Genomic DNA, 21180 nt, shown 5'->3' with positions numbered 1-21180 from the left:
AGATTCTTGCATAGATTTTTTGTCTCTGTTAACAGCTGAATTATGGTGCGAAACCTTCCCGAAATCAACTTTATTGGGATTAGAGATGTCAATGAGTGAAGTACTGATATAGCGTTTTTCTTTGCAAGGTTCATCATTGTGCAAGTCGAATTCCACAGTAAATGTTTGAGTTTTCATTGGAGAAAATTTCCCTCGAAGTGCGATGTTGAGTTCAGGATTCTTTGACGATAATAAACTGCTATTTGATTCGGATTCGTTCTGCAGCTTTGGATCAGGAACTTCTGAGTTGCACTTCGTGCTCCTCGGCGGACTGCGTCTGGGAGGCCGTTCAGAGGGAGCAGCATCACTAACCGGTGCGCTTCTCTCGTCATCGAAGGAATCACATGTCACGACTACGTCACTAAACCGTATTTTCTTTTCAGAACTACTTTTAGATATACCATGATTGTAGTTACTACTGTTAGCTTCCCCAGGATCTTCATTGATGGATTCCAGGCTTCGAACAAATGACGATTTCTTGTCCCTGCCACCGATTTGTTGCGGGTAGTGTTTCCCGAGAGAATCAATCGCTGTTTCATAAGATGTTGAGAGTTCGCTGTCTAAATATTTATCATTTAGATTAGAGCTTCTAATTTTTTGTCGAGGTAACGAATGGCTGCGAAATTCTGATAAATTCACTCTCGAACGCGTTGAACTTCGGTGACGACTGTCGCGATCGAAGAAACTCGTCTCTTTCACTGCCAATTCAGCCGAACTGCTTCTTTGTTTATTTGACAAACATTCATAGTCGTGGTCATCAAGTGGAGAAATTTCTTGGGTTTCATCCGAAAGGGATTCATCCCGTTGAATCGCTGGGCTTAGCGAATTTTTATCTGTAGTTTTATCTTCGTTCGCGACTAGCACATCATCATAAGTGTCGTATACGTCATCAAAACTTTGATAGGAACACTCACCGCTGTTGGGAGCATCAGTGGCGTTCACACTGATGTTTGTATTACCGTCTTGAGAACAATATTGGGGTCTGCCCTCTTTTTCTTCACTTGGCGGCCGTTTTCTATAAACCGTGCTCGACTGGCCATCACCTGAGTTGTCACATCGCTTCACCGTCACGCGTACTTTGACTCGACGTCGCGTTATCACGCGCATAACGCGCTGGTGTCAGTCACAAAATACTATGGATCAAATATATCGCATTTTGTACTAGTACACACATCTCACACATCTCACTAGTAGTAAATAATCTTATTGTCAAGAGCAATTCAGGGCTATCGACGGAGAATTATGACGCCAAGATATTATGCCAGCATTTCTCAATAAGTAGATCATCACTTTCTCACTCTCAATGATATGAGACTCCACGGCTCGTGCTGCTATGTTGTAATATTTAAGAGGTTATTCTCTTAGCGTATAATAATCTGACAGCAGAAAATGATACACATTGTCCGGCTATACGCTATAGCTACATATTGCACTGTACGTTTGTCCGTTACACATAGCTACAGTGGTCACAAGGTTTCACAAAATTATTGTCTTAGAAAATTCTGTAGGAGATATCATAGTTGATTATATAAAAGGATATGTGTGTATTATTCAAAATTAAATAAATGTTACAGGTCAATGAAATATAACAGTGACGTACCCAAACACCGCAACAATTATTGATTCTAAAAAGATTATTTTTTGGTAGAAAAAATTCATTAAATTATACACAAAATAGCTTACTTACAACGGAGAAAATAAAAAAGAACATGAAATCAAGCAACCGTGGTAACGGGTAAAAATATCAAAATCTAAAAAATTAATGTTGTCAGAGAAAAATAAAAACCTAAATAGGTATTCCAAGATCTTACGTACAAATTCTCAAATCAATAGTAGAGTACTGAAAGGTTTTTCGCTAGATGATTAATCCACAATTTCTGTATTTCCCCAATTGAAGAAAAGCTCATTTCGTCATTTGCTTATACTTGCTTGTTTTTAAATTTCACTAAGAGCACAAACAAGGAACAGAAAAACGGGAATTTTTTATATATGGGAATGAGATCTGACAAACAGAACACGTTCGCAACGACCGCTCGTCGATCACCGAATGACTTCAACAACGCGATGCCGCGAGCGACCTCCATTGTGACAACCGCACTCTCCAGCAGCACGTGGATAGCTTTTAGCTTCGTAGCAGTACTGAAGGTAGATGATACAACGAAGCCTTAATGAAGCATCAAAAACTGACCCAGTGACCTCTCTTTTAGCTGCAAATTAAATAGAATGGAGTGAATTAACAACGCTTCTTTGTTTAGATCCCAGCACATACTTTCGCGGCATCAATCATTGTGAAACATATAAGTAGGGATCGGTAAATTACACATTGTTGAGCTCACCTCTTCTTTGCAAAAGAAAACTTGAAACCAGAGTAATTAAACTGCATTAATACATAAAAAATGAACGAAACATCTAGTGAAATACATGGAAGTCTTGTGTGACAACAATAACCTAAAACGTTCAAAAAGCTTTCTTCGTGGAAAAAATAAATGCTGAAAGCTAGATGGACATAGGAATTTATCTCGAATTATTGCCAGCACCATGAGCGTAGCAGTAACTGTCATGGAAGTTCACGACAGCTTTCCAAGTGTTCCATCACTAATTACACGTTTCAGTATTGTTCCATAATTGGGACACATAACGCATACAACTACAGGGATACAGTGACGGTCACATACACAGAACACACATGTCGCCATTGCTGTGGGAATGAATGCGGTGGATAGCACAAAAGATAATTGATTTGAACTACATGCCATGGATCAACAGCGATTGCATTTATACGCAGCAAGCCAACACTGAACAGAGAAAGGGGTTCCATCAATTTCGGCAGATAAGACCAAACTAATTACTCCTACTCAGCCATGTGGATATTAATGCATTTAACTTGACGATTAGAGTTTCAGATTCAAATGATCAATTACAGTTGCATCGATAAAATTACGGTGAGAATTAAATTGCGTGCGGAAAAACAATATGGCTTCTGCATGATGGGTCAACAGTCTTTCCAAACCTGAATGAACTATCTTACTGCAGAGCAGTTATTCTCAAATTTATCAGATCATTTTCTTTTATGAACAAGTTGGTATTTTAATGCCCACACCTGCCAATAAAACTGTTATAAAATTTGCAATCCTGTAAGGATATATGAGGAAAATAACCCGACGTTATTTTGAATGGTGGAGCAACACATTATATTGACGAGTACAAAACTAAAATATTCCACTCTACAGATGGGTCATATAATAACTAAGCTCGATTGATTTCCTGGAAAATCCATGCGAAATGAGTAAAAATTTTATGAATAATGTGCTGAGAAAGCAAGAAGTCTTTACGGGGATCGGTTTAGCAGTAAATAATGAATATTATAAAAATATTTCTGAAGTCCTAACAAAAGGAAAAATTGTGCAGAGGATTAGCGACGTCAAAATTCAACATTGAAATGTGAAGCAATTTATGATTGTAACTGTTCACGGGTTTCAATTATCAAATTCCATAGCAGCTTCTATTTCCCTTATATGAAAACCAAAAAATTACGAAGTCAAGCCCTGGTGTAGGGGCTATTGAAGACAATTACCGGAACTCTGACCGGCAGTAGCGACCCCAATTTTATATATCTTGCCCTGCCTGGAAAAGAGCCACACAGCCTCGGGAAATTGGGCAACAAATCCGCACAATGGCAACAATAGACGGCAAAATCATGGCTGCAATAGCCTCTGTACGCTGTGGCCACCGTACGCATTTTGAAAGTTCCGCTCATATTGCTTATGAAAATCATATTGCTTTTACCATCACTCCAAGAATATTCCGAGGATAATTCGATGCTGGAAATGGCAAAGGCCTGCATTAATGGAAATGTATTCCATTTTTAGTATAACAAACATTAATCCTGAATTAAGTGAGAATTGTCAAAACAATTACGAATTTCCAAATTACTTTTCTCGGAATACCTACATTTTGTCCAAACTTATTTGCAATTCATCTAAATTTGGATAAACGGCAAAAAAAAAATAAAATTAAAAATATACAACCTCATTACCAAGTTCTGCGTAGCTTAAGAATCACGTGATCACAAACATTTCGAGTTCGTCTCTGACTCAGAGGACGGGTTCAATTTTCCATGTTGAATCCCTACTACTACTCAAGTGGATTGATTTCTGGTTACATGAAATATTCTTGCAATTTGAATTTCTTGGAAACGACAAATTCATTCTCTTGGACACACAATTTTTGAAGAAGAGATCAAAGTACAAAAAATCAAAGTGAAAATCACAATAAACCAGCCAACAACGATTCAAAATTGATCTATAACTTCAAAAATGCTCCACTGCATCACCGCTAGAAACTTTTTCACTCGGTGTCCATCACCAGTACAAGCAAACAGGCTGGTGGGCAAATGTCACTCCGGTTACATGCAGCGCTTGCTTCTTTTTCATTGCTGATGCCGTGTATCTTTCGAAGGTCGTTAATAGTTATAATTTGTGAAACTAATTGCCGGATCTCATCAGCATCATTGCTATCACCAAGGTTCATCGCAACTAGGAGCTCATCTATTATAATGTGCTTGATTGAATTTGAATTTAATGAAGATTGAATTTAATGAAGTGCTACTGAATATACGCTGCTAAGTTACACGAGTTGAATGAGCTGCATGAATGAATATATGGCAATGGAGGCGTTCTCAATATTGTATTTTCAGAGCAAAAATAACTTACACGAGAAGGTCATTTCATTGGCAGAACATCGGTTTTCACTAGGCTGCTGATGCGCCACCATACCTTGATGAACCACCGCCCTTGTGAGGGCATAGTAAATTTCCATGTAAAAATGGTGACGTCGTACTTTAGCGCAAGGCCGCGAGTGTGTATCGTCATTGTAAATAGGAGCATTGGTGTCACGCTGTATTGTGACGCAAAGCATCGGTGTCACGCTGTATTGTGACGCAAAGCATCGGTGTCACGCTGTATTGTGACGCGCAGCATTGGTGTCACGCTGTATTGTGACGCAAGGCATAGGTGTCACGCTGTATTGTGACGCGAATCATTGGTGTCACGCTGTATTGTGACGCAAGGCATAGGTGTCACGCTGTATTGTGACGCGAATCATTGGTGTCACGCTGTATTGTGACGCGCAGCATTGGTGTCACGCTGTATTGTGAGGCGAAGCATCGGTGTCACGCTGTATTGTGGCTCAAAGCATCGGTGTCACGCTGTATTGTGACGCGAAGCATCGGTGTCACGCTGTATTGTGGCTCAAAGCATCCTTGTCACGCTGTATTGTGGCTCAAAGCATCGGTGTCACGCTGTATTGTGAAGCGAATCATTGGTGTCACGCTGTATTGTGACGCGAAACATCGGTGTCACGCTGTATTGTGACGCGAAGCATTGGTGTCACGCTGTATTGTGACGCGAAGCATCGGTGTCACGCTGTATTGTGACGCAAAGCATTGGTGTCACGCTGTATTGTGACGCGAATCATCGGTGTCACGCTGTATTACGACGCGAAGCATTGGTGTCACGCTGTATTGTGACTCAAAGCATCGGTGTCACGCTGTATTGTGACGTGAAGCATCAGTGTCACGCTGTATTGTGACGCCAAGCATCGGTGTCACGCTGTATTGTGAGTTTAACGCATCAGTGTCACGCTGTATTGTGAGTTTAACGCATCAGTGTCATGCTTTGTTGTGTCATCACGCGTTTTATCACTGCAAGAGTGAATAGGTGCAAGAGTCCCAGGAATAGTCGCACCCCGAATATCGAGCGCCTAAATGACGACAACATTGTCACCAGAGCTATCCTGAAGGCGAATAGAGTCTCGGTAGACGCAACATTCACCGTCAGTCCTCCGAGTTATCAAGCATCCTAAGTACGACAGAAAGTTTTTCATGAATGTTACTATAAGGACTACAGTTTTTATTTTACGTTCTAATTCAGGCAAATAAGGTTTCCTCAGATCTAACTTTACTCATCTTACCCTTTTGTTCAAAGTCCAGCAATCATAAGTGAGAACATGACAGCAGACCTTCATCGCTGACGAGAAACGAGCAATCGAGGAAACCAGTCCAGGCCATTTAATACCGCATGCACTTTTACAGCAAATAATTTTGCCTCTACTATCCTAAATAATCCTTGCCCCCAGCCTTATTATGAAGGAGTTTTGAAACAAAAGTATATCGAGGTTAGCCAAGTTTCAGCCCCTTCGTGATGGCCATTATACTCCTCCTCTGATATACGCGACTATGACGAAGGTCGCACCGTAAATAGCATCGCTGTTTCGGCCGCTGTTACGTCGCGTGCGAGGCATCGATCTTCGTGCCGCCTCGAACGGCGACAAGATGAACACTGCTTGTCGCCACGACTCTTAAGGTCTGCAACGTCGGACGAGGTAGGTTGTATCCTTGGACGAATAACTTGCTGATTATTATTGTACAATAAATGATGTCTTGAATTCATTCTAACCGAGAGTATCGAATCAGTAGCTCTAAATGTGAGGCAGTGTGAATATTGAACTGAAAAAGTGTTGCTAGTGAAAAGGCTCGCATGGGGCTGCGCTGCAAGTAGTAGACGTTCATGGAAAACTATTTTCATGACCGGTCGCTTGAAATGGTACTGATAACCTAATTTCCGTTACAAAATAATCACCTTCTCCTTAACAATGCCACTGATGCCGAACAATTACGTAATACGTGTCGACCGAAATGTCGTTTTGTACCCTCACCAGTATCCGACTAGATGCAGAGCGTATCGATCTATTCTATAAACAAATAAAAGAGCAGACGTTTGCAAGTTCAAACGACTCGACTGCAGTGTTTGAATGCTCGTGAACATTTATATGATGACTTAAATAAGAATAAAAAATAATAAATAGGAGTTTGGCGGGCAGCAAGGAAAAACGTTTCATCACTATTTATTACAATAAAAGTTTCATCCTATTTGCGTATCATCAGATGCGTCAATGACATTTTGTACTCGTGTCATGGAGTAAATATTTGCCTCCTACACCACCAAACACAAGTGAGAGGCTGCGAAATCCCAGCAACACAACAAAACTTAACATCGTGAGCAGAAGCGGGTTTATTGACCGAGCTTCGGGACGGGCAAGTTCGGAGGGGAAACACGACCTCGTCGAGGACCGACATGAGCAACTGGGACAGAGACCGAGCACAGACTGGGCAGACTGGCAGCCCTGACCTCAGTAGCTCCTGTGCCCCGGAAACTCACGCGCCTACCACAACACTGACGGTAATCGGGGTCCCGATGATGGCAGAACTTGGAGACGGCAGAAATGGTAAAAATCGGAGCAAGTGTTCGGGTAAGGAGAAAGTTTATTTCTAACCATTTATGGCAAAAAATTTTCCGACTAGCAGCATATTGTATGCTAGTCGTAAGCGGTCTTGTATAGGTACATGATTGGTGCATCTTCATTTTTGAAAAAAATGCGATAGGAATTGTGTAAATGGAATGGATTTTTACAAATAAGCTTTGATAGATGCTCATTGGTTCCGAAAGGCAAAGGTGCATATAGCGGCATTTTACAGATTGACCAAAGAAGTCCGCAGCGTCTGATGGCTTCCCGCGTGTAGATAAAAATCAGGGATAATCTACTGAGCATCTTTGAATTCCACTAGAGAAAAAGTATGCGTTTCTAGTGAACACTAAATGTTTTGTTTGGCTGTGCGGAAAAAAGTCTGTCGCATCCACGGACCACCGATAAGGGAAGTCGGAATGGAGGTCACGCAGGCCGTTCCTCGGCTCCAGGAAGCTTTTAGGCCGAACAAAGCGACACTAAAATTACAAGCCCGCGCCTCTTGAACGCCTTCAAACTTTGGCTAACTTCCGTACGACAAAGCCTGGGATTTGCTCCAGGTAATTGAAAAATGGAGTCGCACCTTATTGATTATAATTGATCACATTTGTCGTCGGAACTAAAAAGGAAAACATTTTCTTGGCAACTGATCAGAGGATGACTTTGTAAGTTTTTTATATGAACTTTGCACAACTATATAAGAAAGCCCAGTAAAGTGATCAATCAACAATTGCCATTCGTTCATCACTTAAACACGTCAGCCAATTAAGGGAAACGTGGAATAACTGAACAGAATGTTTCCTTAGAACCATATATAAATAATCTTCCATCCATGTATAGCAGGCAACATTACGCGTTTTCAATTCCCTAAAAGAAATAATATCACTGGTCACAACCGATCAGGATCTTCATTGTTTCTTGGTTTAATGCCACGTTAAACGATAACTGAAAATCGTTCCCAACCTCTATACGTTAATAGATCAAGCGATAATCTGAACCCCGCACCATAGTGAATAACGGCTTCAGTTCAATATTAATTGACGCATAAATCGCGGGCTAGTTGCTTAATTGCCAGAGAAACGCAACCAGATAATAATTGGAAGGAATTTAATTAGGAACGCCGATCGCACAGCGTGACGGAAAATCTATAATTATGTTTCCAGCGTGCTATACGTTTGTCTGAATTCCTGATCAGTATAAATCGATTATAGTCAATATATATCTAATCCATATTATTAACTAATAGCATTCCATGCCCATTACGAAAGATACCGATACAATAGGAACCTTCAGTAACAAAAAAATTTTTGGAGAAGTGACAAATGACTTCTTGCAAGAACTATATTAAATTCTTGGCAATTTCAAGTGTTAATCTATCACCAGAATTATATTACCAAACCCGGCCAAACGCTGCGTATTCGGGTGGAGTTGTTGCACGGATCAGAATTTCTATGAGACAAATGTGAATAAACTTTGGTCGATTAAGAGGGGCAATTCGCCTCGCCGATATAAAAAGAATAATTTAGACTCGAATGCTTTCTCAGCAAGTGCTGCTCCATTGGAATGAATTTTCTGGAAACAGATGAGTAGTAACTTGATCCTTGAAAAAGAAGTTGCGTGATCGGAAGAAGCATAACATGTAGAATCATGTGCTTGTAGTTCAAGGGTTTTTTCATTCCGAAAATTAGATATTTCTAAAAACTGGCAATAACATACATAAAAAGTCATAATTATAAATAAATGTAGATATGGCCAATGGGTACAGTCGTTGGCCAATGGTAGACAATATAGTTAATTCATCGCGTGGTTTTCAGGACTGTGCTGCTATCTATTACATATATTCTTAGCAGTTTTTCAGCGGTCACAGGTATCAATGTGACGGACCAACCGGCACCATATATTCAGCGGTTGTCAGTAACTAGAATAGCCCCTCGACTCCATATAGTCCCGCGTGCTTATATAGAGGAGCGGCAGGATCAACGGACCCAGGCCAGGGGCTCGTCTACGGGTGAGCCTTTTCGTATCATAGGTAAGGGAAGTATGCTTCAAGTGAGCATGCAACAGGTAATATCGAAATTGTTATTTGACAAATTTACATAAATTATTAGCAAATTTCTCATTTCAAGCCTTCTAATGAAACTGAGCACAATTTGAAAAGCCTTTATCTATTGCGTGAGGTCGAATGATTGCTCAAATCCAAAAATAACTAACAGTTTGATAGTCGAGAATATGTCACTGAAACTTCAACAATTTTTAAGCATTCCTCTGGTGCAGGCCTTTACAATGATTATCTTAACTGGAAAGATAAGTCTATCTATTTCACAATGGAGCTAGAAGAAATCAATAGTATGCCGTTTATTTAATGCAATGAAATTTAACCTAAACTTAACCTAAACCTCCATTTTCAGAGAAAATTTTTGGTTGTGAGTTGTAAAATGATTGACGATTTAGCTGAATGGATAAGTCAACATTTTAGTCTATTATTGGACATTGAGGATGCAAAAATATGGTTCGAACTGACAGGGTTCGGCTCTTAATTAAAACTAGACCACAAATGTTTGACATTGTTATGCTACTTCCATTTACTCTCATATGTACGTACGTACGTTGGCACGTACTATTAACAAGCTGATACTATTATAAACTATCACCATCAATAGCTATAGGAAACCCATACTCGAAACCTGCATGCTACTGAATGAATAAGAATGGCAGGTGTTACATCGCTCATCACGAACAAGTTCAATTGTATTATTTCTTCAGGTGGACGAAACAACGCGACACGCAAGAACTGAAGAAACCGACAGGTGTTGCGCATCCTGCCATGAGGAGGGCTTGCTTAGGGAACGGAACTCCATCTACTAGCTGATGTTGCGGTAGTCCGACTCGAAAATATTCCAGAACTGATGTTCAAATTTATTAAAATGATTAATAATAAGAATCTTCGGCCATTCACATTTATCCTTCATCAAATGAGTAAGAATTATAAGCCATTTCTAAATTAATATTAGGAAATTGTATTGGAATCGACCACTGACATTACGGTTGAAAGCAACTCCATCATTTAGATGACCAATCGCGTCCGTCTCAAAAATTGTCTCTGATGTCAATAGAATACTCGATGAAAAGACTAAAATGAAACCTCAATTCGGACATATTCGCAACAACTGCAGCTAACAACGATAGCAGCATCAGTGAAGCCAGCCACTCCTGCAGCAACAGCTGCAGCCAGCCACTCCTGCAGCAACAGCTGCAGCCAGCCACTCCTGCAGCAACAGATGCAGCCAGCCACTCCTGCAGCAACAGCTGCAGCCAGCCACTCCTGCAGCAACATCTGCAGCCAGCCACTCCTGCAGCAACAGCTGCAGCCAGCCACTCCTGCAGCAACAGCTGCAGCCAGCCACTCCTGCAGCAACAGCTACATCCAACAGCATTTGCAGCAACAACTGCAGCCAGTAACACCTGCAGCAAGTACCTCTTGTAGCAACAGCTGGAGCTAGCAACGGTTGCCATAAGCGTGGCAGCTGTCGACCGTCATGTCACTATATAAGTGTAATTTCGATGCAACACACAAAGCCACAATGCACTGCATGCAGAGGCAGGACCATGGCACGACGAGCACCGCAGTACGCGAGCATATACTGTACATCTACGCGAGCATATACTGTATATCTACGCGAGCATATACTGTATATATACGCGAGCATATACTGTATATCTACGCGAGCATATACTGTATACCTACGCGAGCAAATATATACTGTATATATATCACGCCACAACGATGTTATCGTTGCTTTCATTTAGCTCCTTGATCAACTTGTATGCATGTGGAATGCAGCTCCGACGCTTTTTCAAATTTTAGAATGTTTTAAAATTAGATAATGATATATGTTATGTAGATAATATAATATCTAATGCTATTTATAATATAAATACTACTAGAAGAGAATCGGAGGCAGCCCTTTTGTTGTTGATTCAAATCGAAGAACACAAAAAATCATCTATGAACTTCTATCAAAAAATCATCTATGAAAATCATCGAAACTGAAGTTGGTAATAAATTTACATCATTACTTATTTCACAGCTCCAAGCGTTTTTATTCACAAAATATATAGAGCTATTTACGGGAGAATTAATTGAGATTTTAAACTTTTCTGATTATCCCGGCTTTGATGAAATAGAGGCAAAATATTCCTTGCCAAGTTACATCAATTCTTCAATGGTTCTCTCATTCAGCAACTTATAGTCGAATTATCATCCAAGCCTTATTTGGTTCCTAAAAAAAATTCCGTGCGGTTCAGTCAACGCTGAACGAAAATCGAAACGCAAACCGCTATTTTCTCCAATGATAATATAAGCGTTAGCAATGAAGAGCTCTAAAATTGACATGTTGATGGCATTGTGTTTCATCTTATACTACTTGTATTGCTAATTTAGCTAATCAATCGATGAATAATAACCTTCCCATGACAACATTTTGAATTTTGTCCCATTAATAGCCTCATTGCTGGCAACAGGTAATGTCGCGAACATAAAATAAAAGGAAGAAAGACAATGAATTAACCATAGAGAAAGCATGGTATAAGCGTAAACATTCACTAGCAAAGACATGCCAGGGCGATGGTAGACATGAAGAGTATAGCGATCATTAAAATAATGTTCCAGCACACAAATAGATAATTCGTGTGGAAAAATTAGCCCTGGAATTGAACACGAACACAAAATCCAATTAAACAAATTTAAATTTGACACCCTTGAAATGATAGCTCTTGAAACCAAATTATAAAACTAGAAACTCTAAAAGAACTCACCTTTTACTTTCAATTTTGAACTACAGATTCAAACTTTACAAAGTTTAACATAAAAAAATTTCCTATTCGTCAGAAAATAATTAGCATCGCAATTTTAATGATGATATTCCTAAAAAAATGGTATCCAATGCACATCTACATAGTTCAATTGTCATCTGCGGTAAAGCGAAGTTTAAAAATGAATGAAGACAAACAATTGATTATGAATATGAATTCTTCAAAACCTTTTATAAAACATTCAGATACTGGCGTAAAATGACTAAAAGTAAAAATAAGGAACAAGATTAAAACAGAAAAATAAAAAATATAAGATCTAGTGTCACCAAACAAAGGTGTGTAAAAATCATCACGAGAAATGTGGCATAGCATAGCAATGTATTTTTGGCGCTGAAAAATAGGTCTGGATTGAATAATATTACTGTCACCGATTCATGTGCTTTTCGAAGCATTCCAACAGTCTGAAGCTAAGAACAGTATAATTAAGCTAAGCATTAGAACAGTCTGAACATATACTTCTCCATAGCTTCATCTAGTCTGTTCCTGATAGCATTGAAACATGCTTGAAAAATGAAAACTTATTAACTGAAACTAATCTTGTGTTGGTCAAAATAGATTGAAAATGACAAGTATGAACACAGAGCGATCCTAATTTAATGAATTTAGACGAAATATGTAGTTGCAATATTATTAACGCAAAACATAAATAAAGCAATTCAGGGAATTAAGAGAAAATAATTTCGGACTGCTATTAAACAATTCCTTCTGATTGCACAGGTTTCAGCACGGATTTGGCCCTTTTTTCCTCAAAAAAAAACTTAAAAATCGGGGAATTTCTCTGATGATCGATAAACAAGCATTTAATATTTTAAACTCAGTCTCATGACTTCAACTCCTGGACCGTGACAGTAAAATAGTTACAAAATATTTTTATTAAATTTTTCATATCTGTTTAAAGACTGAAGAATTTTGGCACAGCGGACTCAATATTTAAGTGTGCAAAGCTATATTGCAAATAAACCAATAAACCATGATACATTTTTTCAAATGCCCGCTTACTAAAGTACAAGCACCTGTGAATACTGAACAACAGATTTAATCGTGAGCTGAAAAGTTAGTTAACGAACATTCCAGCTATGCATTAACAGCACTACATTCAACTTCGGTATCAGAAAAGTTTTTGCACTCGCATTAAAAGCGATAAGTCTGACAATAAATCTCAAATACATATATTAATTTCGCGATGCATTATTATGAATTTTTTTACAATTTGCTATTCATCACATGATCGGAAAAAAATAATTATTACTCACATATAAGGTGGTCGTGCTGAACAGAAGCCCCGGTGGCTGGAAGGTAGTTGCTGGTACGAGGGTCTCTTTGCGAGGTACTGGCGCTGGAGGCACTGCCACAATGGTTGCTGGTGGAGGTGGTGCTCAAGAAGCTAGTGTTGGTTAGTACTGACTTGGTGGGAGGGCTATCGATGTTTTTACCTTTGGAACTATCTTTAGATAACCACCAAGTTTTTGACGACTTGTTCTTGCTGTTGCCCAAGGAATTACGAAAAAATGGCAAAAAGTTCCTCGACTGATGTTGCTCCTGCTGGCTCAGATGTTGTTGGGTTTGATGTTCTTCCTCTTCTTGTTGATTTTGCTCGTGTAATTTTAACTGTGTTTGGATAGCTTGTATGGGTTGGTGTTGTTCTCCGTTGGGCTTATCAGCAAGTTTGAGGCTTTGGTGGAATTGTCTGGAGTATGAATCGTGTTCGTGGTTAGGTTCTGGATCGCGAGTGAGTGAGTGGTGACGTGTCTTGTGGCGACGATGGCGATGGTATGGTGGTGGTGGTGGCTGGTCAGATGAGAGGTTGGTGATGGGTTGTTCACCCAAGTCTTTCGGGGTGTCGGGGTCGCTATCGTGTCTGTAAAGAAATGAGATCATAGAATTAAACTTCAAAATAAATTCAAACTGCTTTCAAATTCAAAATTCATACTCTTCCTTCAAAGGAAGAGTAGCACCGTTTACAAGCTCGAAAATACAGGCAAACAAAATTGGCGGCGGTGGAGCCTAGACATTTCGATCCGTAGCCTCTAAATTCTATAAATAGTTACAAAAAACTGAAAGCAGTGACGAATTGAATCTACTTAGATTGGAATGGATTTCATGAATGATGAAACAAACGGCAAATCAATCATAACGGAAACACACAAGTTAACTGAGAGTTCCAAGCCTAATATTTACTGCCGCTATACGGAACGTTTCTACGCACCCCGATATTTATTCTGATCTTGGCCATTCGAAGACCATATGGTCTGCAACATATCTGATCTAAAATGACTTTCTTGCCATGTGAATACTTATCTATCAATAATAAAATTATCTATCAACTTCAAAAACTAAGTACTAATCATAAAGTTTTCGGAGCATAAACATCCATCCTTGACCAATGGTCCACTGCACCATGAACCATAAGAATAATTTCACAATTCCCGAAAGCGGAGACCACGAACTTTTCATGGGAGGAATCGCTCGTGGGAAAACCACGAACTTTTCGGAAACTCAACACTGCCATTATACCTAGCTCATTAATTCAAGATCTTCTGAGAGGCAGATATTATTAATGCGGGGCACGGTCGTGCCGGTTAGAGTGGAGAATATTTTCACGAAAACATCGGAAACCAATTTTTCGGCGTTATTTTGACGTTATTTTGTCAGCTAAAAATTTGGCCCCATTTTATTATCTTGCTCAAGAGCTTCCTAATAAAATTAACAATTCAGCAAAGAAAAAGAAGAAGTCAATTTTTTAGAAACAGAATGAAACCCAACACTCGAAAAAACGCGCTTCGCTTCAAAATTTTCTACTGTATAAAAAAATTTTGCATCTCTGAAAATGTAAAAGCTGGATCGCGGAGGCAAGACGCCGCGTCCAAACGAAGCCAACTCGATTACGGTGATCAAACTGAGCTTCGGCGACGAGAAATCCACTCAAGTAACGACGCGGGTAACCAAAGAAAAAATGGCATCCACCCATATGCAGGATTTACTAATATTAAGGTTGTTGGCACTGCTTACTTTTAGCGTACAGCTCATTGCTATCGATGAGTTGAGTGAGAGAATCCTTATCAATTTGGGTAGCAATGATACTAGGACATTACTTTGTAGAGATGTTACCAGGTGCTAGAACTACGTTTTTTGCAAGATTTGAATCTGGAACCTATGAATGAAACATCGCTTCCTCTTCTATAATTAAGGGGACCGGCTACCCTAAAATTTTCAATTTTGGCGTTTTTCGGTTTTTGTGCTCATCTGAAAGCTGGAATTCTGCTCTTTCCAATGGTACCACTGCCATCGCTGTACGCCAATATTTANGCGGCATCACGTAGCTATTCTGCGCGGCATCACGTAGCTATTCTGCGCGGCATCACGTAGCTATTCTGCGCGGCATCACGTAGCTATTCTGCGCGGCATCACGTAGCTATTCTGCGCGGCATCACGTAGCTATTCTGCGCGGCATCACGTAGCTATTCTGCGCGGCATCACGTAGCTATTCTGCGCGGCATCACGTAGCTATTCTGCGCGGCATCACGTAGCTATTCCTGTCTCTTATACACATCTAGATGTGTATAAGAGACAGAGCTACGTGATACCGCTCAGAATAGCTGCGTGATGCCGCGCAGAATAGCTACGTGATGCCGCGCAGAATAGCTACGTGATGCCGCGCAGAATAGCTACGTGATGCCGCGCAGAATAGCTACGTGATGCCGCGCAGAATATCTACGTGATGCCGCGCAGAATAGCTACCTGATGCCGCGCAGAATAGCTACGTGATGCCGCGCAGATCTCCATAAATCGCACTCATATATGGCTATAAATTACAGCGGGCCGCCTCTGCATCGGCCGCCTAATGAAAGAGTAGATTGCGTGTGTCAGGACAAGCCGTTCCTAAGTTATAATTATTTTCAAGTCTTCAAACAAAATTATTATATTATGAACGCGTCTTCTCTTCGTGCTCGTAAGATTGCATGTGAATTATTTCCCAGTTGAGCACAAACATGGACAAAAAATCTGTAATGGTTCATGTAGTTTTTGTATGAATGAAGGACAAGTTATATTAAGGGCACTACAAAAATGCATAACGACCTATTTTGAAACTTCTTAATAAATAAACGTTATCTGAAATTATTCTGCAATAAATTTCAATGCAACATGCTCACTAAATATTTTAGCTCGCATTGAAGTAAAACTTCAAAGCAATTTCAGCTATCCAGCATAGATTTAAATTATTCAGCCGCAAAGTGCAAAACAATATTTAAGATAACCATTCCAGAATATTTGTACTAAACAGCATTTCTTTGCTGGAACTCCATTTTGATCGTCCAACATAACACAACAAATTCGTCACTATAATTTGCTAACGCTCAAATAACCGAACTGATCTATACGTTTCGTAGTCATTCATTCCACTTATAAAGCGAAATAAATCACAGGACTAATGTGCCTTCAGGGGATTGATACGTAGCTCAAAACCAGATGTTTTGCTGATGAAGTGTTTACAGAAGAAAAAATCTTCCTCAAAGCTTGCATCGCAACTTCTTCCCATCCCAGCTACTTAATTCCCATAATCAGCTACTAACATTCAAACATCCGTACATACACAACATAATAATCTCAACACTCGCTGCCGTCCCACTCCATCGCGCCTGTATCATTTCGTCGTCACCGGTTCTCAATATTTGCTTCACGCGTCACTCCCAGTCACGCGTGCTTCAATTCGTCCACTAATAAGCGGGCCATGACAGCGAGCGCAAGAAACCGTTCATGTCGTAAAAAGTTTAATGTGCTCGTCGATGAAGTTGATGTTTATCATAAACGTCTTGGGGGAGTTGCTGGTGCTAACAACTTGTGGTGGAGACGCTATGGCTTTTAGGTGCATGTGAGCTTTGCTGCACCTGCCCCAGCGCTTAGAGTACATGCACTTTTGTATCATTATTATAGAAGGCGTACAAAATACACCCGTAAATTAACGGGCGTAAGGCCAAAGAAAGGTATGACAGTTTTTTACCAATCTGCCACCCTTAACTGGTTAATAGTTTGCCCGTTACAAATTCCGGGCTGAATTTCATTTCATAAAAATATGAAGAATTGGAAGCGATATGGAGTTTATGCGTAGATTATTAAACTTTCTAACGGTTCTAATTGCGTTCATCGTAAAATAATACATTCAACCTCCACATGAGCGCGCAATGCACGATCAATTTAATTTATTGACCGCAGTGACATCGTTAATTATACTGGCAATCAAATAGAATATTTTTAGTGTAATGTCCACTCTATAAGGGTGATGCACCATCATATCAAAGGAGTTGATTTCGAACGGGCACTGCTCAAAAAATCTCCCTTAACAACAAAGCTCGTTCTAGCTGATTAAAGGCAAGATATTTTCTGCTATTTTGTGAGCTAAGGAATTTATAATTAACCAGCGTGCATGCCAAACTTGGCTTGAGATGCGGACAAACATAGCGTATGTATAACGCACACGTCCTGTACAGTGACGTACACGAGCGCACGGTCACGGGGCACGTATGCGTACACGGTCTGTATAATGACGCACACGACGACGCATTTGTGTACGTTGGCTCTCTGCCAGCCTCATCCTGGCACAACTGATCCCCAGCTATGGGGAGGTGTAGAGTTGGGCTGGGGAGGCGGTGAGTAGGGCTGGGGAGGTGACGAGTAGGGCTGGGGAGGTGGGGAGTAGGGCTGGGGAGGTGGGGAGTAGGGCTGGGGAGGTGACGAGTAGGGCTGGGGAGGTTGTTAGTAGGGCTGGGGAAATCACGACACAATCATTCACTGAAATCCCCCTCATCGTCACTATTCCTCAAGTGTATTCTACACAAGCAAAGCCAGGCTACCACCTCGAGTTCCTAGACTCACGTGCATCCCTAGGGATGGAGTCATCCATCAGCCCTCGGCACGATCCTTGGAGAAAAATTCTCATGCAATTTCAGCGAGTCGAGTAGCAGGACATAAAACACCTGGACGCCATAGCCCTTGCTTGGAATTTAATGAGGAGACGACGCGATACATCCACCCTCGTCCGCGCTCGAGTCTCTAGCGTATCGCGCTCATCTTCCTTTATATAATGGGCCTTAATAATGCGATATAATAGTATAATAGTGCAATAAAATGGGTCTTAATAATGCAATATAATAGTGCAATATAATGGCCTTAATAATTCAATATTATAATATAATTTTAATAAGAGATAAAGCAGCTTTACTTTGCTTTTTGTCTCTGATGCGAGCCTCCCGCAGCTTCTTTACTGATTAGTCCTACAATTTTCTTTCCTAAGAGCTGGACACACACGTAAAAATTAATATTGTCATTATTGAGACCCACTTTACTACATACAGCTAGAGTAGAGAGCGGGCGTAGCACTGATACGCCCTTTGGCCAAGCCAAACTGTATCGCTCCTAAAAAAGTGTATCGCTCATTGGAAAAACTTTCGCTAATTCCTTCAAGTGACTTAGTGATTCTCGCTCTTTAATACGTTTCAGTTTCATGGCTAACAAACAATGATATGAGCATTATTTTTAGGGACCGAAACTCCACTTATGTCAGCTCAAAATTTTTCAAGACTGCAGAGAAAAATAATTTCACGTAAATTTAGCGTCATTAGGCCCAATAGAACACTTCTGGTCTCGTTATTGAAATTAATTTTACTCGTTAAAGGAGCTTCTCGCCATTGCAGTCGCTTTCATTGTGTTTATACAGGCCATACTCAAAATTACGACGTATCTCTTAATAAATAATAAATAAATGTAGCATGATCAACTATCGAATTCGTAATGAATCTGTATATATTAACCGGAGTATCTATATATATTAACAGGAGTAACTTCATGAGCGACTCTAATTAGTTTTTAATAAGTTACCCCTTATTTCCTTAAAAAAATTGCATGGGATATAACTCGGTAGAAGCGCAAAAATTTTTCAGTAGAAATGATACTGTTGAAACGAAAATGAAACTAAAAAAATGTTTCAGCTACAAAATCATGGCGCCGCCAATTAACAAAATTAAAACGGTCAATTACATATAAGCACCAATTTTTGAACAGAAAATTTTTATACAAAATCTTCGAAAATAAGAAATTCTGGTTAAATAAAAAATGTTTGACAATATGAACCTCAGGCGCCTAGATAACAAACTAATGTAAATAAAACGACGCTTCCGTGAATTTAACCTCATCAAACTTTATGAAGATACACTACGTTTAGGTGTAGATCTAGCTGAAACAACTTGTGGCCATTTACAATCAAACAAATAACAATCTTCTCTAACTGTTAAAATTATATGAGCAGTGAGATGAAAAAAATATAACTCAGTACTCACTGCAGTGAGTGACAGAGAGCGCATTTTCTCGTCGACGAAAACGTGATGTCACGGATAGACGGACAGACAGACGGACATGACGAGCACAATAGCACCTTTTTTCACATAAATGAGAAAATGCGCTAAAAATAAGTTATAAAACCATGCAGGATGCCCCAAACTTGTTAAGCTAAAACACGCAATTAGGCAGCACATTACGGTGCCGAAGCATCGCATGGGGGAAGGCAGGCTTGTTATTTACAGAGGGGAGTGAAGCAGAGGGTATGTTTCAAGTCTCGCGTCCGCTGACAGTAAAAATAAATATCTTCCATCACCAAAATGTCAACGAGGGTCCCGAATTTAGTAACTTATCGGTGAAGCTGAAGGGTGCTATACAAGAAAGAAAGAGAAGCGATGGAGGTTATTTCTTTCTCAAATTTATTGTGGAAGAATTAAACCTTTCTTTAAAGTGTTCTTTAATATCATCAATGATCATTTCTTTAACGCTTATTTGTATTGTTTGTGCAATAGGTTCTGCTTAAGCCTAAAATGTGGAGCAAATTCACGATTTACGGAGTTTATCAACATAAAATGGAGTAAAAAAAATGAAGTGCAGAAGCAGAGTCACCCTCTTTGCTTACACGTGCGGCAAGAAAAAAGAACGGAAGTGTTTTGTGTGCAAGCAAAGTGAACGGAAACGCGATTGTTGATAAATTTGTCAGCATTTTGGTTCCCAGCTCCGAAATGATCACTTAATAAAAATGTATTTTCTGATGCGCTAGTGAAATACATAAAGAGAAATGACCGTAATAAATAATTACGGGTTTTATTAAATTTCATAACACTTCGACGACAATCGACAATGAATGCCTATATAATCTAAAAAGCTTCACAGGCGACATAGACGATATTACTCTCAATAGAACGTACAATACTCTCTTTTCAAATGAGATCAGCATATCTCGCCCTCACAAATCACCCTGCTTCCCGGTAAGGTTTCTCTTGTTTTCTTAATTGAACAAATAAATCTACGGTATTCGTGGCCGACGATGTGACGCTTATAGTTGACAGCCAACAAGCCAAGCGTGGCGAGACGCGCGCAGCTTTCAGCGCGGCACCTGATCGACGTAAACACCCACGAGGACGAGAAATAAACTGAGACTGTTACACTGCGCTTCGTGTGGCGTACACTGAGACAGGTACGAGACTGCGTTTCATGCTTCACACATTACGACAAGCACGTGGTGACTGCGCTTCATGCTTCACACATTACGACAAGCACGTGGTGACTGCGCTTCATGCTTCACACATTACGACAAGCACGTGGTGACTGCTTAAATTAGAGCGGCAAGACTACATATCTTGGTGTATCTGGCATCTGAGCTCAGTTACCCTCCTAACATTGTACGTAGAGGTGCGCTACAAGTTGCTGCTAGCATCCTTGAGTGGATTAAACTACAGAAGCCTGTAGTTTGGTATCCATGCTACACTGAGTGCCTATTTCGAGGCGCACGGGACTTTGTCGCGCCGTCCTGAAAAGTTCAACTTATTGTCACGGAAAACCTATCTCCTCCTACAGTTTTCAAGCTACAGCAATGAGACATACACCATTCGATTCGTAAGGAAATTACCTAAAAATTTGATGATCATTTTTTTG

General features: G+C 40.0%; 1 protein-coding gene across 1 annotated transcript in view; it reads right to left on the bottom strand.

Annotated features, from left to right (window-relative positions):
* Nucleotides 1-21180, bottom strand: part of LOC108676805 — a 210579-nt gene that overhangs the window by 175305 nt on the left and 14094 nt on the right. The window contains exon 3 of the mRNA XM_047883342.1: nt 13467-14071. Within this exon, the coding sequence (XP_047739298.1) occupies nt 13467-14071 (605 nt within the window). The remainder of the gene's footprint in view (nt 1-13466; nt 14072-21180) is intronic.

Source organism: Hyalella azteca, unplaced genomic scaffold (assembly GCF_000764305.2).
Source record: "Hyalella azteca isolate HAZT.00-mixed unplaced genomic scaffold, Hazt_2.0.2 contig12663, whole genome shotgun sequence".
Taxonomy (NCBI): Eukaryota; Metazoa; Arthropoda; class Malacostraca; order Amphipoda; family Hyalellidae; genus Hyalella; species Hyalella azteca.
Note: the sequence above shows the minus strand (reverse complement) of the source record. Positions and strands in the feature narration are given on the sequence as shown.